The sequence below is a fragment of the Manacus candei genome, unplaced genomic scaffold (assembly GCF_025592945.1).
Source record: "Manacus candei isolate 608988 ecotype Guabito, Panama unplaced genomic scaffold, ASM2559294v1 h1tg000003l, whole genome shotgun sequence".
In the NCBI taxonomy this organism is placed as follows: Eukaryota; Metazoa; Chordata; class Aves; order Passeriformes; family Pipridae; genus Manacus; species Manacus candei.
In genome coordinates, this window is record NW_026138051.1 from 11,622,451 (window position 1) to 11,648,462 (window position 26,012).

A 26,012-nucleotide genomic window follows, 5' to 3' on the forward strand; every position below is an offset into this window, starting at 1 on the left:
ATAATCCCATTTTACCCAGTAGTTCCTTGTAGGAGCTTTAAACTGATTCCATTTTAACAACCAGCCAAGTGCTTTAACTGCCAACCTGAGAGGGAATTTTTGAATGAGATCTTGAAAAGCTTTAGCAGAAGAAATCTCTGCTGTGTGAGCTAGTTTAGAAAAGGGGATCAAAGAAGGAGTGATGGAGATGTTGAGGGCTCTTGCCCTGCTGATGGACTGGAATCCAGTGTGTCTCACAATGAAAATGTGTTTATGCAAAGAGTGTGTCAATAAAAGACTAAGCACCTTCAAGGGAATCTCAGCCTGGTAGTTAAGTTGGTCTGGGAGATGGCAGAGGGCGGATTCATATGTATTTAGGCAGAGGGAATTGAATTGTGCTCTCCTGCTTTCTGGATGAGTAAACGAACTCCTAAGCTGCTCTATAAAACACATAATGTCACCAGTTTGGTGACTCTAGTTCCCAAGGTGTTTTTTCCAGCTGAGACTGGCAAGTTTGACCCTGTTTCAGCATTTCTGGAATGACTGCAATTGGGTAATTTTGGTAAACTTGCTATTAAAAAAACCCCAAACTCTATTTCCTGCTATAGCCCTTGAAGAACAAGAATATTTTTATTTTCTGAAGCTTTCTGCAGTCATTTAAACAGATCCAGTGAAGAAGAGAGAGAAAAACAGTTATCAAGTTTTTCTGGATTGGAGGCAGATCCTACTTTCCCTTCTTGTAGATGTTGCCCACATAATACTGAATATGTCCTAGCCTGGCATAGGAAAAACCTTTATCATCCTGGCTAAATTTGGCTATCTGCCATAGCTTCATCATCCTACTCTAAACTCTTCCAAAGTCCACAGTCCTCTTTATTGTGTACACATTGTCATTAAAAAGAAAAAAAAAAAAAAAAGAAAACAAACCAACAAACCCAAACCTACTTACAATCCTATTTTCCTCATTCCTGAAACCTCCTAACCTGGTTGACTTGTTGGAGTGCATTTCATGCATTCTTAGCAGATAGGCTGAAGGAAACGCCTTGTTCACGCGCAGCTGGAGGCTAAAAAGTGTGTGAGGAGTTCATGAACGTGGCTTGTCTCCTGCTGCAGTCGCTGCAGAGCACACAGAGCCTGCCGGGCCCCGGGAAGGATCCCAAACCTGCTGGACACACCATGACCATCCCGCACCCGAAACATCTCCCTGGTGTGACACCGCTCCTGACAGTGAGTTAAGGTAGGAGAACTCAGGGGTAATTCCAACCCACCTTCACTGACTTTCTCAGATGTTCCCTTATTTGTTCCCTTATCTCTGGATGAAAGAGAATGCCTGCTTGTTAAGTTGTTGCTTAATACTTGGGAAGTGGAAATTTTTTTAATTTGCTTTTAAAACTGGTTTGAGCTACATGAAAGCAAGAACAGAGAGAGTTCCCTCTCTGATGCTCCAGTGATGGGCAATCAGTACTGTGAGCAAGGGTAGGAATGTGAGAGACATTGTAAAGTATTGTCACTTGTGATGAGCCATCAACAACCATTTCTCTAAAGCCTGTGTTGAGGACACCTCCTTGTCCACCCTAAGGACAAGTAACTTGGATAATTACTTGCACTATTCTGCCGTAATTAATCCATTCTGAGAGCAGTGTGAGGTGAGCTGAGCCTGCTTCATCCTGAGCTCCACTTCTACTCCACTTTGACAACAGTTTGTGGCAGTTTGTGGAAGGATTTCTGCCTTCTTTTGAAGACTTCCTGCTGGAAGATGGAAGAATAGGAAGTTCAGGTAATGAAGACAGCGCCACAAATTTAGATCCTGCCTCCTGGGACATTAGATTCTTCATGTGCATATGATCACTGAGGGACTGAGATGTAACCTAGGTTATATCCAGCCTTCCCATGGCTATTTATTGGAAAGAACAAGAGGTTTTCAAAGGAAATGATAAAACAAAAAAGAGACAGATGACCTTTCTTCTTTAAAATATATTATTTTCGCACAAGCTGCTGCACAGCAATAAATGGTGCTAAAGGAGCTCAGAATTAATGTCAAGAGCCAGTTAATGCGTGTTAATGAAAGTGGTACAAAGACTGAATGTCTTGCACTGAGTGAGGAACAGGAAAAGTGAACCTCTGGGCCAGAGCTAATGCTCTCTAAATTGTATGTTGATGTGTAGTGTTGGAGCAGTGTAGGAAGAGCTGGTTTGCTGCTTGCTGTGGGGATGGCCTGATGTCCTTTCTCAGGCCATGTGATCACTGATGTCTTTGCCAAGCTTTTGCTGCTTTGGTTGGAATTTTCAATGGCAAGTGCTGGCCTCCAGCTGAGCAACCAGAAGGTTCCTTCACCTAAACAGTGGGTTGCTTTCTAAAACAAGATTGGGGAAAAAACAGCACCTCTTCCTGTGCCTTGAAGGTCTTCCAGTTGTTTGGCTGCATTGTGCTAGTTCCTGCTCCCCTCACGGGCCTTGGGAAGGTGCCTGTAAATTAGGAAGAAGTTTTTTTGGTGTAAGTTTTCCATGTCTGGGAAAGTTGGGTCAGTTTTAAAATTGTGAAAGATTATCTTCTGAATCAGATGACTGTTAAAGTATGCCCTTGCATTTCCTGGCTGGTGACCAACCTGAACGTGTCCTGTTCCCATCCCTGTGTTTTGGTGGATGTGAGGCCGGAGCTGGGGCAAAGCAATAGGAATCCCAAGATAAGGACTGAGGAACTCTGGAGTTTGAACACAAGTTGGTATTGATGGCAGGGGATTAGGGCTGGCTGAGCAAGGGACTGTGAAGCAGGGAGAACTGAACAGAGCACAAGGGAGAGGGAGATGGAGGTAACAAGCAAAACTAGACATAGAAGCAAGTGATAAACATGGACAAGAAGTTTGTAGTTGAAGGATTAAAATGGTGATAGATTGTGGTTTGATAACCTTAATCCTCATATTTCTTGATGCCTGTATACTTGGTTTTGCAGCCTGAACAGTATTTTCATGTGTAAGAAATTCTGAGAAACCATCTGAAGGCAGCATTCACAGGCTCTTCAGGGTGTTCTTTGAGACACAGATGAGTGCAATGTTTATTGGGAAGCTTCTGGGGATTGGGGGGTTTATGACTAGGAAAGAAATCAGATAAATGCTAGGAATAGGTTAAGCAATGCTGCATATTGCAGGGTTAGCTGGATGGAAATATAAATCAAATGATTCATTAGGTTTTGCGTGGTACAACTGGCTATTGGCCAAAGGTTTGCCTGGTCTCTGAAAAATAACAGACTTCTTTTTGCTACCAAGGTAAATTGATTATGCTATGCAGTGTCATGAGCTGACAATGAGTCTGGAAAATTGAATAGAAGCAGCAGGCACTTCTCATTGCATTTGTAGCCTGAGCGTTGTTAAATATGATTCTGATTAAGGCAGGACGTGTGAGCCGTGGTTGGGGAACTTGTTCCCCTGCGGCCAGAAACTGCACAAATGCATGAAAATGATGCTTCTCCAGGGCAAGCAGTGACATTCCTTGTCCTACTCTTACCATATCTGGCAGCAGATATTTTTTAAGGAGAACAAAAAGGACTCTTATAGTCTTCTGTTGATTTCCTGCAAACTATTTTAGTGTAGTTCCTGCCTTAAATCTGTAACTTTGGGTTGGCCCACAGTGTGTGTTTCAGCAGTCTTGCTACCAAAGTTTTAACTAACTGGCAGACCCATCATGTTCTGAGGTAAATTGTTTCAAACAAAAAAGATTATTTGTTTGGCTTTGGGTTTGGTTTTTTTTACTTGAATTTGTCATGATTTGAATTTCTAATAATTTAATCTGAGTGTCTTTTTCTAACAGGTGAAGCAGTTACTCTCAGAAGTCTTTTTATTGTGGAGGTCTGTGCTGACAGTGATCAAGGTACTTCAAACTTTACCTTATCTAAAATTATTATTTTCAGCTCTAATTAGTGGTGGAGTTTTGTTTTTTTTGTTCTTCTTGTTTTGTTTTGGTTTGGGTTTTTTTTCACTGTGTCAGTATGTTTTTGAGACATACAAAAACCAGAAATGGATGAAGCATTTTGATATGTTCCCTCTGAACTTCATTCAGTGACAGTGCCACCTCTGAATTACTTTTTAAGTGCTTCAGTTATTCCAGCACTGCTCTATCCTGAGGGCACATTTGCACAGCAGTAGGTCCTAAGGCCGAGGGTCACGGTGAGAAATGACAGCTGGTAGATAGATGTGCCCATTTTGCCCAAGTATTCCATGTTAAAAGTATATAATAAGGAAATCAGTAAAGAAAAGGTGCATGGAAAAAACAGAAACCCAGATAGAGAATCTAATCCTACTAGCACAGTTCTTCTGGCCCTACCATTTTCAGGAGGAAGATGGGCTCACCACTGACTGGCCACTTTAAGCTGAATATTATTGTTTTGACCTGTCTGGGTTTGTTTTGTTTGGTTTTGGTTTTTTTTTTGTTTTGTTTTGGTTTTGCTTTTTTTTTCAGGAGCGATTGGTTTGTAAAAATGGAAGAAACAAGGAAGCTCTCTCCAAAGCCATGTAAAAGCAAAGAAGCTGTGAAAACAGAGTGGGGATCTCAGAGTGTTGTGTTTACCTATTTCCAAGGGGATATTAACAGCGTGGTAGATGAACATTTTTCCAGAGCTCTCAGCAATGCCAAGAACCCACAAGACCTGAGCACAAAGCACAAGGGTGACAATGTTGTCCTGAAGAATGGTGAGCCACTTTCCATGGTGTTGGATGGGGGTGACTGTCTTTCACTAAGGAATTTAAGATCTAGTGAGCTTAAATTTGGAACTGTGTGCAAATAGAAAGAATGAAAATCATACTTGTAAAGTCCTGGATTATGTAGCAGGGACCTCCTGGGTAAATCCCTGTGCTTGCTGGGGTGATTCCCAAATTCTCCATGAGCCTGTTGGCAGGACTAGGTCATCATTTTCCAGCCAAGTGTGGCCATCACTGTCAGATGCATTAAATGCATTATGACTTAAGTTGTTGTCTTTGCAAAAATGTATTTGTTTAAGCGTACAGTTGTTAAAAAACCTGCCTATGCCAGTGATCTGTAAGAAAACACACGTAATACTTATTTGGAAGTATTGGTGGTGGTGGTTTAGCCTGCTTTTAATATTAATTTAGGGTTGTTTTTTAAGATAAGCAACACTAAAGTGAATAAATATATCTTTCCATAAAAATGAATATGCAATCTGGTGGCCTTCCCTTAGAAGTCCATTGGAATTCGCCTTAGGAAAAAGTAAGAACTGATGAGACTTCAGATGCTTTCTCTCTCTTTTTAAGCAGATAGCATGTCTCCCCATCAGTGGAATTTCTCATCACATTGCTACAAACCGTATCCCTCATCTTCCGCCACGAACATGTCCAATTCCGGCCTGAATTTTCCTGCTGCCGGTCTGGGAGGCCAATACCAGCCACCAGCTCTGCGCAGTCACCCAGCTCAACCCGCAGATCTGTGGCCCTTCCCTTCCATTGGGTCTCCCGGTGTCACCAGTTCCGTGTATCATCCTGCCCTGCCCAACCTGCACGTGGTGGATGAACCCATCTCTGACAGGAAATACGGTTCTCTCCTCGGCCTCCTGCAGCAGGAGAGGTGCCTGACATCCATGCAAGAATGTCCCGTGAAGCAACACTCGAGTTCTGCTTGTATGACTGGACCTGCTAGGTTACAAAATATGAGTCAAAGTTCAGCTCCTGGGGGAGGTAAGAAAATACTTACTATCACTTTATTCTTTGATGGCATCTTATGTGAAGGGTCAAAATAATACAGTCTGTTCCTAAGCTTCTCAAATTTCAACAGGTAACCATGATGTGAGCTGTGGTACTTGGGACTGATTAGCTGCACAGTATTTTACCTTCTGGCTTACATTGGGGAGGTATTTTAAGTGAATATAAACGTTATTCACAGTGCTATCAGGATCTCTGCCCCATAGGTAGCAGGTCTGATGGGTAACAAATGCTCCCTTACTGGGACCAGAAAGGGGTGGTCAGGAAAGATCCCTGGACAACCTCACTGTGCAGGGTGGTAATGATGTTCTGAATACAGGATGGGAAGCTGCAGCCCTTACCAGCATGGTCAGGGGTTTTCTGCCTCCCAGTCTCTGTCTGTAGCTGGAATGATGAGGGTACAGGGGCTGGAGGGCCAGCCTTGCCTTGTCTCCTGGCTAACTGCTGCCTGCCATGAAGCACTGCTGCCCTGCCTGTCAGAGGCTGTGTTTGCTCCCTGCAGATATCCCAGAGCTAATGCAATTCCCACAGAAGTGATGATTGCTGGTTATTTATTATCAACAACTAGTAGGAATACCAATCCTAGATACCACCAGCACACAGCAGAAAGATGGTGGATGACTGAAATCCATTTCCCAGGAGCTTAGGTCCCCCCAGCAGCTAGATCTGCTGGATAAAATTGCTCCCTTGTGAGTAATTTCTGCCTTTGAGAAGCTGTCTGGGATCAAGCTTCCTGGCTGGAGCCCTGGTGCCCTGTGCCTGCCTTGCTGTTCCTGGGCGTTCCCCAGTCAGGCAGCTCAACACTGGCCTCCAAGAAAAAGGGTTGTGAAATTGTTTAGGGAGTCTGCTGGAAAAATACAGCATGTCCTACTTGGTGCTTCTAGATAAAAAGGACCAGGCATGTGAAGGAGCAATCCTGAGGCTTAGGTTTTGAAAAATAACCAGCTGTGAAATACCTACTGGTTACCCAGTTTCGAAACTGCACCAGCAGTAATTTGGCAGAATGTGAGCTAAAGACTGCCTGCAGGTACAAACAGGAGTTTATCCACAGTTTCTCTTTTGAGGATACAACCAAAGCTGTGTTGTTATGAGGACCCCAGCTGTAGGTGTTTTGTTAACTCATTCCTGCTCCAATGTCTGATGCCTGTCTATGTCTGTGCATGGAAAAAGGAGAGTGCTCTGTCTTCAGCTGCAATGCAAACTTCCTACTCATGGTACATAGATTGAGTTGAGGCTTTATGTATGTGTTGCACAGGTACTCATTCTAGTCTTTTTGCCTAATAAATGACAGTCTAATTACTTTAAAGACATTGCCTGTACTTCTAGGATTTAATTTAAGAACAAGGTTAGGGTGCCCTCTTCCCCCAAGGGGGCAATATGAGCCTATCAAGGCTTGGGAACCTCGAGAAATGACTCCTCCAGAAAAGAAGATATTTTGTGAAAGTAGTCTTGGGGTCAAAACAGGGAAGCACTGTTAACAGAAATGGACATTTTTCCCCAAAATTTCAAAAAGAAAATGAGTGGGGAAAAACTGAAAAGGAAATTAAACAGCTCAGTATTCCCCAGCCATGGCCTTTTCTTTCAGGATGTTTACAGGGCCTTTCTGAATATTCAGGGAGCCTCTTAACACCACATGTGTAACACCACACATGTACTTATCAAACAAGAAGGATTGATAAGAAATGGCTGGTCCACGTTCACAGGGAGTCTTTGGCAAATCCCTCAGATGTGTGCATTTAGTCTGGCTGTGGGAGTCCCTGTTTCCTGCCTCTATCTGTTAAATATACTTCTTGTGCTGTGTCATGTTTCAGAACAGCTGATATTTATATTTATGGAAGTGTATGTGGCTGTGCCAGACAGCACAGAGCTCCCCAGCACCTGTGCTATAGGCTGGGCTGCAAAAGCACAAGGTTTCTTTAGGAATTACTGTCTACTTTTAGCTCTGTGTTGAATCTCTGCTCATCCCTGGTATTTTTTATGATTTTTTTTTTAAGAGAGGAAAGGAAGCTCTTACCAAGACTCAGAAAATCCCAGTGTAAGCCATGCCACTGCAGGTGAGTAATGAAAGCAACAGGTTTGGAACAAATCAGTGCTCACCTATGAAGGACATTCTTAAATATTCTGCTTATACATGCAGAATTAAAGCTGTTTCCTTGTTTGCTTCCAGGCTGTATTTCAAAAGCTTGTTTTTCCCCAGATAGACACATCACCTCCCATATCTACATTAACAAAGAAGAAGAAAAAATGACGTTATATTAAAATGAGATACATGATTTTTTAACCCCATGTACTTTACTTTTTATATCATCAGGCTACCACTTCGTGATGCCTGTTTTTCACTGGTTGTCCAAGTTTCAGGTCCTAGAAAGATAGACTACCTCTTTATTTGTACCTGAAGCACCTGGCTTCAGGCTGAGTGGCACTGCTGCAGTTTGCACCAACAAACCCACCACACTGCTAGGAGAGCTGGGCTAAGAAATTACTCCCAAAGCCTTCAAGTTTCCATATTTTTATTAGTCTCTTGAGACTGGGTCATACCCTGGTGTTGGTTCCTTGATGTGCAATGTTTTGGGGATACTTAGGATGGGTCATTCTGGTTATTCTAGTAAGGGCTCTTTTGCACCAGACCCAAAGGTGCAATTTTGTTTGCACAACGCCTTAGGAGATTGCATGGAATGTGCTGTTTGACTCTACTGATGCTGCTGTGTCTTTCAGGTATTCAGATTCATGACAGAAGACAAGACTTGTACTTTTAGCAAATGGATGTTTCTACTTTATCCTGAAAGAGAAAGTTCTTTCTGTGAACTTTTATTATTTGCAACTGTGAATCAAGAAGAAATGAATTGCAGCTATCCTGTGCTTTTTCTCTCAGCTGGAAGAATACATGTACTATTTACTATTGGGGGAATGAAAAACTCATCTTTTTCTATACAGTAAATAATTTCTAATAGCTGTGGTATTAAACCTGACGGTATGTTCGTTGTGAAGAAATATTGTCTACTTAAGGCTTTTCATGTAGCCCTCTTGAAAGGACTCTTAGCATTTTTTAATCTTTCTGTGTTTATTCATTTGCCCTCTCTTGATAAGAAGCACAATTATTATCAATGCAGTTGATAACTGATAAGTGCAGGGTTGCAGTTTGCATAAATTCGATGCTGCAGCTTCTTAGCTTGACTTGATACCCCCAGATTGTTTAAAATAGTCTTAGGTCCTGGGCAAGAGACTTCAAGACAACCACGGGTCAGCAAAGCACGTAATCGTGTTTGTGTTTTGAAAGCACAGCAATTTGTAACTGTACTTGCAATTCCCATGGATATTCTTTGGAAACTATATAATATGCTTATGTCTGAAGGCTCTGGTTTGCCCTCTCAGTGTTGTATAATCATCCTCTAGAAAGCAGTGAATTCATGCTGGCTCTGAGAGGCAACCTGGATCCTCATTGGGTGCAATTAAAATACCACTGAGCAAAAAGCTGGAGGTAGGAATGCTCTATTTTCTCAGCCTCTCTGCAGGTGTAAAAGGTTCTTTTTCTAAATAAACTCAGTGGAGTTGAATTTTGAATTACTGAGCATGAAGGACTGGGCCAGCTGAAGAAACAGGAGTCAAACCCTTTGTGGTGGCTGCATCCCCCAGACCTCAGAGCAGCTGAACAGAGAGTCTTGATGCTCCTCTGTGCAGCACAAGTGGCAGATTGAACTGTGCATCAAGACTGAAACACACATTCAGATCCCCCCCTTGCTTCACCACTCACCCTTGGCAAATACATTTGCAGAAGCTACTGTGAGTAAAACCTCCTGTCTCTAGTGTTTGGGTTTGTGTGTGTGATCCCTGTACTCAGAGACATTGCTTAGCCTTTATTGTAAATCCTAAGGATAAAAAAGATTTGGGTTTGGTTTTCTCCTTCTCCATTAGCTATATATTAATTTAATATAAAGGAGCATGATTAACTTTTTCAGACAGCTCTTTGCAGTTGCTCAAGGAAATTTGACCTTTGAGATCCTGGAGCTTGTCAGTTTGTAGGACAAATCCTGAGCTGGTATAAGTGGTTGTGACTTATATCACATGTCTCTGCTGCCACTTCTCCAGTTATAACACCTTGTGTAATTTTATAAATAATTTTAGTTCAGCAACTTCAGGTGTTTATGGAAGTGACTTAAAAGAAAATTTTTTTAAAATCTCAGCTTGTATCTTGCAAGTTTGCTGTAGCAGATACATGCTCTAGACCAACCTGTGATCACATGCAAGAGGAACAGTTTTAACTAAACCAATAAAAGATAGAGCAACATCCTGTCTCCCTAGAGATGAGCACTGAAAAAAAATTACTGGGTTTTAATATTTCTACAAAATTACTTTTCTTCTGTTTTCATTTTATTAATAGCTCTCCAAGTAGTTTTCTTTTTGTTATCCCAAATCACTTCCCTGATTTTTAAGGCTGTGTGGTAATATAATCAATCTGACTTCCTCTATGGGCTGAAGCCAAGATTTCCAAGCTGTACTTTATATGTCTGCCTTACTGGCATGTGCCATGATTCCATTTAACTTACTGCTTCAAAATAGTGAAATATTATTTTTTTTTCTCCCTCTACCATCCCTTCTAAATGAAAATGCTTAAATAATTTCTCTCTGAGGTCTTAGAAGACATATAACAGTGTATTTAAATACCCTTAAAATGTAGTGCTTCATTGAACAGTTTGGCCCTGTGCATGTCACAGCTGGGAATATTCAAGGTGACTTATTAATTCTGTGTTTCTGGTGAATCAACCAAGTGGGGTTGGACAGTGTGGGGGAAAAAAACCCATTGTTTTAAAATGCATGTCCCTTATTGCACACACACGAGGCATCAGTGCTTCTGCCTTGACAGGGTGACGCTGTGAGCCATTGCTGCAAGGTTTGGCAGTACTGTGTCCTCACTGTCCAGCTGTCTGGCAGTCCTGGAAAAAGGGAACAAACATCCAAGAAGCCCAAGGGTGCCTGGGCCCCTTGTCAGTGCAGGCTCCACACTGGGCACATGTGTGCTTGCTCTCTGTCCTGGCTGCTAGAAGAATAATGACACGTTGGAGGGCTGGGGGACAGAGGCTCTGCTGCTCCTGTGCTTTGTCTCACACCACCACAGCAACGTGCTCCAGAGCGTGCTGGGGTTTGTTGGCATCTCTCTGTTCTTCTGCAATAAACACAGTTTTAACCCATCAGCACAACTTGCTTTACGTGACTCAGTATGAATAGGGGTTTGAACATTTCACAGCAGTTCCCTACATTAGGTAGGCTTTTATTTTTATGTGTATATAATATATATATATATTAAAAAAACTCTAGATACACACACATGGTCCTCTAGAATACTTTTGTCCAGAGTGGAGTGTTTCTTGCTTTTCAGCTGAGGCTGGTGCTGTGTTCCCACTGCTGTCATGCTCCAGTGACCGTGCCTTCATTCCCATTCCGTCCGTGCGCTCCTTTGCTGGGAAGGACTTGGCAGCCAGCTCGCTGTATTCAGCAGCTGCCATCTGGTACTTCCCACGGTTAGTTTTGATCCCTCCTCTGAATGCAGCAGTTGTGGTGGTGATGGGAGAAGGGATGTGGGATGTATCCACTTCAGCAGCTCCCGATTCCCCGAGAGCCAGCGCACCTCTGCAGAGACCGCCCAGAAGGACAGGCGGGGGCCGGGTGTTACATCCTTGGAAGTGTTCAAAAAGCATGAGGAGGTGGCTCTTGGGGATGCAGTTTAGTGGTGAATGTGGTGATGCTGGATTAATGGTTGGACTTGATGATCTTGGAGGTATTTTCAATCTTAATGATCCCACGATTTTGTAGTAATTTACTGGCTTACTGATTTTTAGTAATTTACTGATTCAGTAATTTACTGTGAGAAACCACTATTTGCCTTCCTTTGGGCATCCTCTAGTCCAGGAATGACTTGTTTGCACAGATGGCTTTTCTTCTATCTTTTTCTGATGGGCAGGTGAGACGCAAACTACATGCTCTGTGGGCTCTGGTCAGAGACTGATGCAGAGAAATACTCAGGCATTGGATGTGCCTGCCCTGTGAGGAGTCTGAGCCCTTTTTTAATCAGCAGGAAGTGGTGTGCATTTTTTCACCATGCGTGTCCCAGGACACAGACACTTTGCAGGCGTCTTGCTCTGCCTCCTCACGAGGGCTGGCCCTGCTCCATCTCCCCCTCTGATGGTCAGATAAACCCTGTGGGTGGCTGGGAGCAGCGAGCTGGTTTAGCTACTCCACCCCACTTTAGTCACTCATTACTAGTGTTAAAAATAGTCCCAGACTGCAATGACAAACGAGATATTCTTTTGCTATGAAAAAAATACCTAAAGGTTATATAAATAAATAAATAAATAAATAAATAAAGACAGGAAGGATCATCCCTTTCAGAGAGGGGAACACAAGCTGTTGTTGTTTTCATTTTTGTTCAGGTGTCAATTAATTTGTCCCACCCCAGGTGAGCAAGGGACACTTCATGTACCCACGTGGCATGTAGCCTTTGGTAAACACTCACTCATCACTGGAATTTTTTACCATCTTGTGGTTTTTAATCCTCTTTCCTGGCAGGCTCTGCCAAGCAAGACAGTCCTGCTCCTGGGTAGAAGTGTTGTTGCACCACTTTGTTCTGTGATCTGTTTTCCTGTACTGTCTGGTTTAATACATTGCATGTTTTGGATTCAAGGCTCTATTCCACTTAGCTGCTGATCCACTGAGAGCTTGGTACTCCCCTGAGTTGTCATATATCATTATTCTTGGAGGATTTCAGCAGAAAACTGGTGCAAACTGGTGGTTTTGGTGCCTTGTTTGCTGGGAGAGGGATGTTCCCTTGTTTCAGGGACATCACAGGCTGTGTCAGAGGGCTGTGTGTCACTGCACTGACAATATCACTGCACAAACAACACTGTGGTGGCATCTCACAGATCAGAATTTCTTTGCTGAGGGGATATAAAGGTGGCTGAGGGATGGACAATCAGCAGCTGGGCTGTGACATAGGGCCAAGGGCTCTCTGGGACAGCTCAGAGGATGTTTTCATGGCTGAAGCCATAACGGAGCTGGCTGAGCCAAACTGGCTGTGGCCACCTCAGATGTGGTATTCCCCAAAACAGGGTCCAGCAGGAGACTCAGTTCTCTGTGAGCCACCATGAACCTGGCTGAGCCCAGTGCCCCTGTACAGGGTTATAAAAATATTATCAGGCAGCATTTCATTCTGAAATACAGCAGTATTGCATCTCCTGCTTAAGACCTTTCCACCTGAGATAGGGATAAAACAACAGCTCTTTCCCACACAGCACAATTAAAACAAAAAGTTTCTATGCTCAGAAATATAAAGCACTTGATTAGCTCCCAATACTGTGTTTTACCAGAGAGAGGTGTCACTTTAGGTGAATCCCTCTATCAAACAGAAACAAATGGAGTGGATGGAAGGAAATTGAATTACCAAACACTCGAAGGGCATCTCTGGTAACTGAGCACAGCCTAAAATAATCCTGTACCAGCTGCCTGTTGAACAATGTCTACCTGTGCCTGGACAGCAGGGGGAAAGCACCCCTGCACACACAGGTGTTTGTAGGCTCAGAGATGACATTCACTGGTAACTTCAGTTACCAGTGAATGATGTGGCCAAGTGATAACCCTTTGATTTAGCCTTGCAGAAGATCAACCCTTTCTTAGTCTTTAAAGATTAGTTCCTGTGGAGGCCTTGAATGTCTGATTATCTTGAAGTTTTGTGGACCCCAACCAGCTATTGCAGCAACCCCCAAGTCTGACTGGATCTGGTTATGGCTCTGGAAACCAAGACCTCCAGTTCTGTGCAGGTTGTAGAGCAGTGTGGACTAATGCAGAACAGCCAGGCTCTCTGCAGGGCAGGGAAGGAACGATACTGCTTCTTGTAAACTGCCCAAATATTGTCAAGTCTCAACTGTGTGCCAGATAAATGATATTTAGAGCAGTTACCATGTGCAGCTCACCAGCACGAGGAACACTGTGTGCAGTCTGGGTACTGCACTCCAGCCACTTCAGGGGAAAACGCAAGGGCTAATTAAAAACTATGGGCAATTAGGAAAGTCCTCTAGCTGGACTTTTTGATGCATAAAGTTGTTTGTTTGTGTTTTTTAAGGTAGACTAAGTAGAGCCTAAGGAAAGTTTCCTGGCTTTAGTCAAGCTGTCACATAACCAAGACATTTGAGACGTGTGATACTATCACAGTTCCACCTATCCCACATTATTTGTTGGTGCTGGATTTGTGCCATGTTTTAAGAAAAGATTAGAATCAAAATATTTTTTTTTCCCCTTCCCAAGGCTGCACCAATGACTGCTGACTGTAAGTGTGCAAAGACCAGCCAGACATTATCCTGCTTTGCTAGAAAAACAGCACCAAGGACTGCACCACGTGCTGGGTGCACAGGACCTGAGGTCTCTGCATAGCACGAAGGTGAGTGATTTACTCTGAGTTAAAGGGCAGGGGCAGGAGGGGCTGGGGATGTTTCCACTCTGCTCCATACAGGATTTAATCACCCTCTTGCTGACCTCTTCATTTGCCAACAGAGCATGAACTGATTGCCCAACACTTGCCCTGGGCAAGTTGGTCTGTTTTTCTATGTTTATCCAAATATGTAGGATCAGCATCATGGTTGCACCATTTGTCCTTTTTCTTGCAAAAAAAAAAAATATTACAGAGAATTCCATTTATTAGATGGATTTAAGGCATAAAATCCATCATCTACAAGGTGGTGTCTTGAACAGAGCTGGTCACTGGGGCTCCTCTGCCCCCCAAGCCAGGGCTGAGCTGCTAACAGTGCATGACTAACTCCTGTCTGGGCAGGGCTGGAGGATGAGCTGGGTCTGATGAGGAGGCTTCTAGGTCTGTTGTTCAAAACATGCTGTTGTGGACCTCATGTTTTGTAGGAACACCCATGGGATGGTGCAGTGATGGGGAAGATCAGGAGACAAAACCACAGACATGGACAGACAGCGAGTCCAGGGATGCAGCATGCACTGTCGTCCCTTAAGGCATCCCTGTGCAGAATCCTCCCAGCACAGGCACAAAAGATGACCCCTCTGCCTGTGTAGAAACCCATTGTCTGCCCACAGACTGTGTAGTGGTATCCCAAAAAGGAGGTGCTTTTGTTTTTTGGGTCTTTTTCCCCTTGCTTGACAGGAAAGCAGCCTGAAAATACTGTTGAGAAATGACAGTCTGTGAAGCAGCTCTGGAATCATCCTGCAGGGTGCTGGTGCTGTCCAGGCTGCAGCAGGCTGGCAGCCTGCTCTGATTCCAGGCAGATTTCCCACACTGACAGGCTGTAGGGCACAAAACAACCTTGTAATAGTGACTAATGAGAACTGCTGCCTGTCTCCATGCAGAAACGCTTGGGAAGGGAGGGGTTTCAGGGAAATAAGAGCCTTCTCTATTGCCCCTCCTTGCCTGAGAAAAATGCTTTCTGTGGCTTTGCAAACTGGGGAGCACAGGAACCCAGAGCCAAATTTATTCCCCTGTGCACATCCACTCGCCTCGTCTCTCATACAGACAGCTGCAGCATGCACAGAAATCTGCTTTAATGCAGACTGAAAACTCGAGGATTTCCTGGCCCAATTCTGGCTTTTATGCTTATGAAGACAGGCACAAGCTTCCTCACATGCAGCAGAGCATCAGGAGCTGAAGCTGTGGCAGTCCCACCCGTGCCTCTGACTTTGTTTATGTCAATAAGAGCAGGAATGTTGCACATCTCTGTAGGCACAACCAAAGGAAAAAATTAGTGTCTCTAGTCTCTCTGGCTCAGTTTGAGCGGTTCTGGGATTGTGTTCTGAATCTTTTTTAGCAATCTTGAAAGGAGGGAGAGAAATCTGTAATTAAATCAATACATATGTAAACGAGCATCTGCCACAGAACCAGTTCTACTTCTTTGTGTTAAACATGTATTTCTGTTGACTCGTTATTTGTGACATATTCTTTGTTTATAAGGGTATCATTAAACTGGATTTTGGCTTGATTTAAGCAATTAAATGAGTCAAATCATTCTACGCATTTGCAGGATTTTTTAAGCTGTTATGTTGGCTCTTGATGTGTGTTTTGAGGCTGCCTGGTGGCCGACAGCTGCTTTGATGATTTATGATTATTCAGAAGTAGTTTTGGGTAAATCATTCAGGTAATAAACAACCAGTATTCAGGTTTTCACTGACCAAATGTTATTGGATGTGAAACTATGAGCCCTTCTCTCAAACCTGCACTTGGATCTGAGTTTTTTTTCTGGGCTTTTCTAAGAGCCCTTCTGAAGCAATGGCTTCAGTCACTTCAGTCTAACTCCTTGGTGGCTCTAAAATCAAGTATTTCTATTTTAGCCATCTAGTATACAGGAAAATACTGGGAGCCTGAAGTCCTTATGGTATGAAAGAAGATACTTATTGCCCATGTAGGAAACTTCTTACATTTCCTGAATGCTCAGTGCTGCCATGTAAATGAATATCCATGGATAATGATGACCCATTATTCTTTGTTTCTTTTCAGGGCCTGGTTCGGAGCTTGGACCTCTCTAAATCTCTCTTCAAAAAATTAAACATATTTCCTAGCTGATCTCTTTGGAAAAATAACAGTAGTGGTGATTGTGCTGTCTGTCATCACTCATTCTGCAGTGACCTTGCAGGGTGTGCTGGGCTTGTGTGTTGTAGTTGGGTATTGCTGGTGGGTGGCAGGGTCAGAGGATGAGCATCTCTTCCTCCTGAGAATACTTGTTTCTTCCTAAATTAGGAAGTCCAGCTGTGTCAGTGTGGCTCAGTCAGGACGGACACTTGATCTCACCTGTGTGTTTTCTGCAGCAGGTTATCATGTGCACAGTCAGTCCCCAGTGTCATTGGATCATGCAAACGCTGCATCTCTCATCCCTTTACAGGGTATTTCTCTTTATCTCCTGCCTTGTGTTACTTCCACCACTGTGATGGAAGGAGAATGGGAACAGTCAAACCAGCAAATCCAAACCTCTGGCTGTTCCTGCACATTCCAGCACTCGGCAGTTCTCGGTGCTGTCAGCAGCACTTTGTGTGCCTGAGGGTGTGCAATGTGTTTGCACAGATGCCACTGTGTTTGCCTCTGGTCTGTGGGTGCACTCATCGTGCTGCTGGTGCTTGTGAGAGATACATGGTGCAGCTCCCGGGTGACAGATGCCATGTCATGATGCTGGTACAGTAATTCCAGGAGGCCCCATCAGGACAAGGCTCATCTGCTGTGGAGATGCCCAGAATGAAAAGATGCTCAGTGATCCCAAAGATTTTGATATTTGTCACACTCTGCTGCTGCTGCTGCAGTCTTTGAACAGTACATTTGCTGTATAAACAGCAAAAGACCTAAAAATAAGAAATGTATTGAGACAAGGAATACAAATACTACCCTTTTTCCTGTTTATAAAAAGGAAGACATTTGGAAAAGCCACCTGCAATGCCCAGTGGAAGAGGGTTAATGCAAAGCTCATGTCTGCTCCAGTTCTCTGCATGTGCCTTAGTCCTCAAAATGTGACAGTAACAGAATGCAGGGAAACCAGATCCTCTTCCAAAGGGCCTGGCTCCAACAGCTACCGCTGCTTCCTGGGGAGCCACACTGTGTCCCAGAGCTGCTGTCAAACAGTGCCATCTGGGAAGCAAACTTCCCACTGGGTTTAGCTTGAAGAACTACCACGTAACTGCATTGCATCAGTAAAGCTGGTGAATTCCCTCTGCTAAGGAAATAGAAACTGTAGAGCAGCTCGGTGAGCATCAGACAAGGTGGAACAAGGGAAAACAAGTGTTTCTGTCACAATGTGTGACCAAACTGTGGTGCTGCCAGCTGAGGGATGCTGTGGTGGACAGCAGGAAGCACAGGTCTCTCCTAAACACAGCCCTCTGGATGCAACCCCCAGTGTAGGAATTTGCAAACAAACTTTGATGGGCACAAGGTAGATCCTTAATTTCCTTGGTTATCAGCTACTATTGGGGATGGACACTGGATCTTTGATCTTAATGTAGGATGGTTTTTATGCCTTGAGACTCCTGAGCTCCAGCTGGGCTGGGCTGGAATCATAATCCAGCCCTTGGCCTGTGTGATGGTGTGTGCTGAGCATCATGCAACCTCATCCTGCATCCTCTAACACTGTGTTTATGCAGACCAAAACCACTGGGCAATGTGCTACCAATCCAGGTGAGACCTTCTGCCACCAGCACACCCTGCAGGGACACAGCAATTCAGGACTCACATCTGCTGAGTGCTTCCTTGGCCGCAGTTTTGTCCCAGAGCTGCTGAGTGCTGGGGTTTGGTGTTCACCAAGGCTGTACACTGGGCTGATGTACAAAACGCTCAAGGGCTCCTCATTAGTTTTGTATGTTCATATCCCCAGGACAGCTATGTAATTTCAAGAGCATTTCATTTCTCATGCAGAGCTCTGGCCTTTTTCCTACCTGAGGCATAATTTTATGAATGACTCGCTGGCACTTCACCACCCAGCAGAAGCCACCATGCAGCAAAGTGTTGTAGTGGTGGCTGTTAGGGAAGAAATTTCCTCCTTCTGGGATGGAGGAGAAAGTTGACCCATCCTGTGAACATGTTATCCACAGGCTGGGAGGAGGACATGGGAGCAGAGGTTTCAAATGCCCTGCGATCCTCCAGGGAATGTTGCTGCTCCTGTGCTGTGCAGGGAGGGGAAGGCATGGCCCCACTGTGCAAAGGGGTTGTAAATTGTGCTTCTTCATGAGTCTGGAGAGGGTTTTGGTAAATCTGCTTAGAGGAAGGGGTGATTACCCACTCTCTCCTCTGTTGTATGCCATGTGTGATAGTGCTTTTGGCCATGACCAAAGAGAGCCTGGAGAACCTGGTCTGGATTTTGGCAGGGACAGTGCTTGGCAGCTCCAGAAATGAGCTAAAAGGACATAGTTTGTCTAAGAGATGCCCACCCATCGTCTGCTGTTAATCAGATCTGTCCTTTCCATATGGTTCTTTCTAGGCACGATGAACCTCAAACTCCATGTTCCTGGGAGATACCTGTCCATCCTTGCCATGCAGGGGAGAAAACTTGCTTTACATCTTCTCCCTTTGATCTCAGATATGTGAAACATGGTGATATGAGAGCTCTGGGTTTGTACCAAAATAATTCCAGGATTATTTGAAGACCGAGACTAATTCTTAGAGACCTGAGTCATATGCTTCTACCCTTTAAGACAAGCTTAGTGGGTTTTCTGACTGTTGGTGACCAAGAGGTCATTTCTACCACCAAGCTCTCCTGAGGCTGTTTTCAACAGCAGCCAGTGCCCGGAAAATGAACCTGGTAAACATTAGAAGGAGATTGTGTAATTGCCTGGTTTTGTGGTTCGTGATAGTTTTGCATGGGTGGGCTCTGTGGTGTGAACCTACTTTCAGTTCTAGTGATCTTCTTGCCCTGCAAAGCTAAAAAAAACCCATCTGAGCCTTCGTTTCAAAGAGCCTGAAGACCACCCCAGAGGCTGCACACTCTGCTATTTTGAAGGGAATTGGGGGAAATTTTCCTTCCTGCATCAAATCTAGGCTGTCACTTAGAGACTGTCTCTGCATCATGTGTCACTGCCATGGAGCTTCACGGACTGGGGGCTGGTTAGTAGGGACAGGAGATGGGTGCCTGTGGCAGCACTGACACTCACCATTTCACTGTGTAATTATTATCTATAGTGATTCAGCTCAGTTCTTTAAGAATTAGGGTGAATTCCTGGGTCAGGGAGTCAGGAGGGGCAGTGATGTTCCTCAGGAGCTGCATTGCCTGGTAGGAGGTGAATGGGGCTGTTGGAGGGCTGGAACCTTGTGGTGGGTTGAACTTGACTGCCAGATGCCCACTCAGCTGTTCTCTCAACAAAACAGGGGAAGAAGGTAAGATGAAAAAGCTTTGAGATAAGGGATCACTCAGCAATTACCACCTTGAGAGACAATTCACTCTGAAAAAGTTATATTGCTCTGCAGATTAGAGCTGGCATAATGATTTTTTTTTCTATATCCACTCAATCTGTTTTGGGTATCTCTAGGTCTTCACCCTTCCTAGCAACAGAGATGCCTCATTTCATCAGTGATGAAATTGAGACCAGCTGACTTTCTAAGGTATCATAAGCAGTTGGACACAGGTAGCAAGAGAAAATGAGTGTCCTGCCTTCCAGATCTCTCCATCTATATGCCCAGGTGGCAAAGGCCCACGTGATCCACATCCTGACTAGCTCATGGCCTGTAATGGGGTGTAAGGAGGCTGATGCCGAGGGAACACACTGGAATGTGCTCTGGGTTTGCTTTCCCTTCTCTCAAACCACTGAGCCCAGTTTCTGTAACTGTTTCCCCAACTGACTTGTCATGGGGATGACAACACTCACTGTTTCTGTGGGTAGCTTTTCTTGTGGCTCAGCAAAATGGTGATAGTTTCTTGACTGTTGTGCGTTCATCTTCCACACCCTGAATACTGGGGGGAAATAGTCCTTTTTTCTGTCCTTAGTGTCAGTAGGGTGTTTTCCCTGAACAGGTTGTTTGGGGTTTCCCTTTCACTGTGTTTTGCAGCAACTGGCCATTCCAGCTTGCAAGCCTCCCTGATTGCATCACATGCATGTAATACTTCACTTCAGGTGTGCAGGGGGGTTTTAGACCAAAGATTTTCCACTGTAAAGTAAAAGTTGCTTTTCTGCTAAAAGGGAATTACAACCTCTGGCATTTGGTCACTCATTCAAGTGAGTGAGGAGAAATGTGTCCAGCAGACTGGGCATATGAGGAGCTGCTCTGGAAAGAAAAAGTGTGCCCTGAACAGCATCTGTGTGTCCCCAGGCCAGCTCTCATCAGCCTAAGTAATGGTGTGATGGGTTCCAACGGGATGTGGAGATGGGCTGGATGGTACTCTGGATGAGCCTGGGCACCAGCAAAGAAGCTGAAATCCCATGCTCTGCAATTTGATGTGCTAATGTGTCCCTCAGTCCCGTAATTTGCACTCACCCATGAGGCACATAGCTCTGTGCCTGGTTTATTATACATGAGATATGTTTGGACGAATCTTCTGCATGAGAAACTTGTTTCTCTGGTGTGACTGGATCCTGGGGGAGCTGCATCTGGAAAATCATCTTAATTTTTGTTTTTCAGCCCCATCATCCCTTAAAACTGAGTGCTTGAACAAGCCATGTTTTCTGTAGCTCTACAGCATTTTCTCCACACCTTATGGGAAACCTCTGGGAAGGATGAAGCAGCTGACACACTCAGTGTGCTTCCGAGGGGGTTCCAGCCCATCACAACCTGAGCATGGTGGGAGAGGGGCCAGGGCTGGGTCTGGGGCTCCCAGCAGGGCAGCGACTCTGCCAGAGCTGCCTGCGTGCCTCCCTGGCCCCTGTGGTAAAGGTGAGATGAGCTGACGTCTCTCAGCCTCTGTAAACAGGCTGCAAGCTCTGAGAAGCACCGTGTGTCTGCTGGTAAGAGTGACTTGTACCCAGAAACTGCAGCAGAGTCACTCCCAGCATCAGCAGGAACAGGAACCAGGGCTGCTGCATCTTCTGATATCACGTTCCTGGAAGGATGGGACATGTCCTGCTTCTGTGTCGGGCTGCGATTCACCCAGGCTGGAGCAACTTCTTGGAAATGCCACTCCTCCAGGCTAAAAGGGGTAGAGGGGAATGCTGAACCAGCATATCCAATGCCATACCATCACCAGGTACTAAGAATGGACATTTCTATTGACCTCAGGCTCATCTTTAAGCTTGCAGCACCCTTTACAGACAGGACAATTAGTACAGACAGCTCAGAGGGTGTTTGCAGACCTACATCTCTTTGGGCAGTGACCAAAAAAAGTTCAAAGTGGGGCTGTATTAGTAAAAAGGAAAAAACTCCCTTGGGAAAATAAAGTATTGGTAGGACAGCTCATTTACACAATTACCATGGCTTTAATTTTCTCATTGTTTTGAAAGAGAAACATCTTAAAGGCCTCATGTCAGTCCTTCTGGTCACACTATCCAACTGCAGCACTGCCATGGGGAGTCTCCATCCTCCATCTGGTGAATACCTGGAGTGCTACAGATGCTGACCTCAGGCCTGGAGATACAAGCTTGACATTTGCCATCCTGCTGCCATCATTTTCCTCTGCAGAAGCCCCCTGAGCTGCTGAGACCTTTGGTGTGGAGGTGGGATTTTGGGGCTGAGGCTGTGGTGCTTTCTCAGCAGTGTGGTACCTTGGCCCAGTGGCCACTCCAGCCTTGGAGCTCCTGCACCCCCGTGCTCTGGGACACTGCTGTGGAGGAAATAAAAAGAGAAAATGAATTTCTGGTGTTTCATACACCCACTTATCACACATAGCTGCCTCTGCACTGCTTAGGCATGAACTGAGACTGGGATGCCAGTGATGTCCTTGTCCTTATGGCTGGGAGTCTTTCCAGATCTCGGTAGCCAAAACTTTGCTTTGCAGTGCTGGAAATCAGTGGCCTCAGTGGCCAGGATTTAATCCGGGAAATACCTTCCCACACTGGTAGGATGGTTTCCACAGCACCAGGGAAGTTGTTCTATTTCCACTTGTAAATGTCTTGTTTCCTTTTTATTTCACTTAATGAGGCAACACTGAGCTGATCGTGCTGCTCAGGTTTCTGTGCTCAGCCCACAGACAGGAGCTCCTACAAAAGGGGTGACATCCCTTCCTGCCTGGGGGTTGTCTCTGCCTCAGTGGCCACCAGCAAAAACTGCTGAGCAAGGTCAGAGCTCAGCCCAGACCCAGGCTTTGCACCCCCTCTGGTCATGGTTTGGGGACTGCCAGGCTGGCTTGGAGCTGTCACCTGCTCTTCCCCACTGCCACATGCCAAGCCAGACCTGGGCTCTGCACCAGCCCTGCTCCCATGGGCTGTGGGGAAAGCAGTGGTGGACCTTGACAAGACACTTGCCAGCCATGAGGCGCTGCTTCCTTGAAAAGGAAACCTGCCTCTAAGATCTGCTCAGAGGGAGAAGTTCCTGAAACATCAGTGCTTCATGGAAGCCAGACTTACTTTCTTCTTTAAACTGGTCTTGTCCATAGCCTGAGCACTGAGAACGTTGTTATGTCAAGAGCAGCTTTTGTAGCTCTACTTTGCTCTTCCCCACAAAGCCCTTTGCTCTGCAGCCTGAGCTGTGCCCACGTCTCTGGGGCACAGGGCAGGCAAGGTAGGACATGTGCTTGGCTGCAGGGCTCCTCTGGCATCGCCTGTGTCATCATGTCCCAGCATGGAGACCCTTCATTTTTAACAACTTTCCAGGTGTCTGTGTGAGGCGGGGATGGAAGGATGGACAGGGCAGGGAGAGGAGACCGAGGAGTCAGTAGATGGCAGAGTTGGTTTAGCGTTTGCTCTCCTGTGCCTCCCACAGGTTCACAGGGAATTTATGATGGATTTGTTATCAAGATGACACCCCAAAGCTGGGTCTGTTGTAGCGTGGCCTAGGAGCAAGCTGGGGCTGGGGTTGGGGCAAGCATTCCCACCACTGCGCTGCAGCAGCAGCAGGGCTGGCAGCATGCAGGGAGAGGGCTCCTCATGATACCAACATGCCCTGCTCAGAGCATCATGGCAAGGAGAAGGGGCTATGGGATAGCACTGCAGTGTCTGTCACACACCATGGAAGGCGATGCTGATCTGTCTTTGCATCACTTCCCAAGAGATTCAAGATTGGTTTCACTGCCTCTGACTGTGTGTGCACTGCCCTGGTTGGGCTCCCAGAGTGAGCATGGCTGCATGTGCACCTAAGCACAGCTTCCTCCTGCCTTCTCCATGGGGAGAGTTATTCCCGGGTAGGGGCTGAGGATTTCCTCCCCAAAGCCCTCAGGTCAGAGAAGTGTTCCCTGTCTGCCCTTTGCCCCTTTGGCTGCTCACCCTGGCTGGCTCATCTCTTGCCACTGACAGCAGTGTCATTCTCTCTTGCTCCCCTTGGGACTGTGTGTGACCCCAGTGGGATCCTAGTGATCATGAGGGATGAGCACAGCCTCCCAGGGGATTCGGAGATCAGTGGGGAGAGGGGACAAATGACAGCAAAGGTTGAAAGAGCCACAGAGGTGATTCTCGTAGTGGTGAAGAAAGCCCTGTGATGAGAACCTTATGGAGCAAGAGGTGCAAAAGGTTTTGGAAAAGATGAGTAATTTGCATTAATATTGCCTTGGCAGGGGGATTGTGGTGTAATGAAGGAGAGAAATGGGGAAGATTGAATTAGTGGCTGCCAAATCTGCCTTGGGAGATTGCCCATCTCTTGATAATTTCCAATCAGGATCCAGATGATTAACTGCAGGATGTGTCAGTGCCCAGTGGGATAACCAGGCATAGCCAGCCTGGGGCTCAGCCAGTGCAAGGGCTCACTGCAAACCTCCAGCTACAGAGGGAGGGAAAGGAGGGAAAGGCTGAGCAGGACAGCAGCTGATCCAGGTTGTGTCTCACCCATATCCCACGACAGAACCCACACAAAATCCTTGGCATCCCATCCATCTCAGTGCTACACGTGGACTTTGGCCAAGAGCTGTGAAACCCTCCATAGGGCACAATGCCTTGATCCGTGGGCACTGTCCCACCCTGTGGGGCGGTGGGAGCCGAGGGCTGGGTGGCTCTGCTGTGGCAAGGTTGGGTTTGTCCTCGTGGAGCCCAGCGAGTGCTTGGAGCCAGCTGCAGATGTGGCTGCCGCGGACTCAGCTCCGTGCGGGGAGGAATGTCAGCATCCCCCGTCTCCTCCCAAGCCTTTTGTTTTGTTTGTGTGTCCCACACGGATGTGGAAGACGTGGTCCTGTCCGTCTTTTGATCCTGACGGGGCAGGTGGGGAGGAAGGGGCGATGCAAAGTCGACGCTGGGACCCTCCCCACCCACCCATCGCACCGCGCCGTGGGAGGCGGCCGCGGGCATCGGCAGCCCTGCAGCCTCCCGCGGGTTTTGCTTTTCCCCGCTCCTACCCTCTCCTTTCGCAACATGAAAGGGTAGAGCCTCGCCGGGGCGTTTCTCTGAGGCTTTGATGGGCGCAGCCCCCGCACCCCGTGCCGGGGAGAGCAGCTTTCGGCTGTTGGCCGAGTGCGGGGGGACGCTCGGGATGCTCTGCTCCCTTCCGCCGTGACTCAGGCAGCAGGGGCTTGTTTGGCAGGGCCGGGGCCGTGGGGGCCTCCGCACCGGGCTCTATTTTTAGGAAGTCGGGAGAAGTAGGTGCAGCCTTCACAGCAAGAAGTTTCTAGTGCCATTTGTGGTTCCGCAGCTCCGGTAAAGCTCAGCATCAGCAGTTTGGAGGCCAGGTGCTCTCTGTGGCTCAGAACAGCAAGGCTGGCACTGCCACCCTGATGTGACACGAAAGGCACGTGCCCTTTGAGGCCCTCCATCCTCTGTGGGGTCACTGGGGCTTGTGTTTTTGCTGTTCCCTGCTCCTCATGGGGTGTGCCCGTGGGTCATACAGAAGGCAGGAAGGTGAGGGGGTAAGGAGGGAAGTGGGCACAGATGACAATGACCCTTGGAGCAGGGAGGCTCAGAGGGACAGCAGCACCCCAGTACCATCCCCTGTCCCTCTCCATTGCTCTTTGCTGCTCTAGAGGGTGGCAGAGAAGGGGCAGTTGACTGGAGGGGCAGATGTCCCCTCCTATCTGTGAGAAAAATGCAGTGGAGATGGCACTGTACACCCTGATCTGATCTACCTGCCGGGACCACTTGCGTTTACATCTGCTGGAATTTTGAACTTTTGGTGACCTCCACATGGGTGTCTCTGGCTGAGGGCCCTGGTGAGTGATGGGGCTGCAGCCTGCCCTTGCCACCTTAGTGGCTACAACCACCATCTTCTGCTCTGTTCTTCCACAGAAAGATGTGATTGTCCCAAGTGTTGACATCTTCATCTCTACCTGAGGCTGCTTCTTGCTGCTCTGGTCTCCAAGAACTTTCTTTTATTCACACTAAGGTAGAAAATTAACGGAAACTGCAGCGCAACTTTTCCTTCTCCGGATGCTGGTGATGTTCTCTGTTCTGGCTATGTCTGTCCCCCCTTCCTCTCTGATAACAGGATGATGATGAGAGCTCAGAGGATACAGGAGAGTGAAAAGTCTAAAGAAGTGACAAAGCAAATGGTGGAAAAGCTCATATTTCCCTTTTGCCCATGGCTCTGTGCTGAAGGGACTTAATTTAGGTTTCTCTCATAGATTCCCTTCTGCATCCCTCCCACGGCATCGCAGGCAAACTCCTTTTCTGACTCAGAATAAAATCTTCTTTTTCAATGTATTGTTCTTAGCACTGCACACCACTCAGATTTTGTTAATTGTAAAGAGCATGTGGGGTGAGCAGCACATTTCAAAAAGCTAGTCACAAAACCGCAGCAAGCACACCAAAAGAAAAAATCACTCTCTTACCAGCTTTCACCTTGTTGCCTTCAGAGATG

At 46.1% G+C, this 26,012-nt stretch overlaps 1 protein-coding gene across 1 annotated transcript; it reads left to right on the forward strand.

Annotated features, from left to right (window-relative positions):
• The first annotated feature begins 972 nt into the window (after positions 1-972).
• VGLL1 (vestigial like family member 1) lies at positions 973-14,994 on the forward strand. The gene is made up of 8 exons (XM_051785807.1): positions 973-1,216; positions 3,783-3,842; positions 4,431-4,660; positions 5,240-5,659; positions 7,678-7,737; positions 8,399-9,161; positions 13,976-14,108; positions 14,582-14,994. The coding sequence occupies exons 3-6, from the start codon at positions 4,450-4,452 to the stop codon at positions 8,437-8,439; spliced, it is 732 nt and encodes a 243-aa protein (XP_051641767.1). The 5' UTR covers positions 973-1,216; positions 3,783-3,842; positions 4,431-4,449; the 3' UTR covers positions 8,440-9,161; positions 13,976-14,108; positions 14,582-14,994.
• Positions 14,995-26,012: the final 11,018 nt, after the last annotated feature.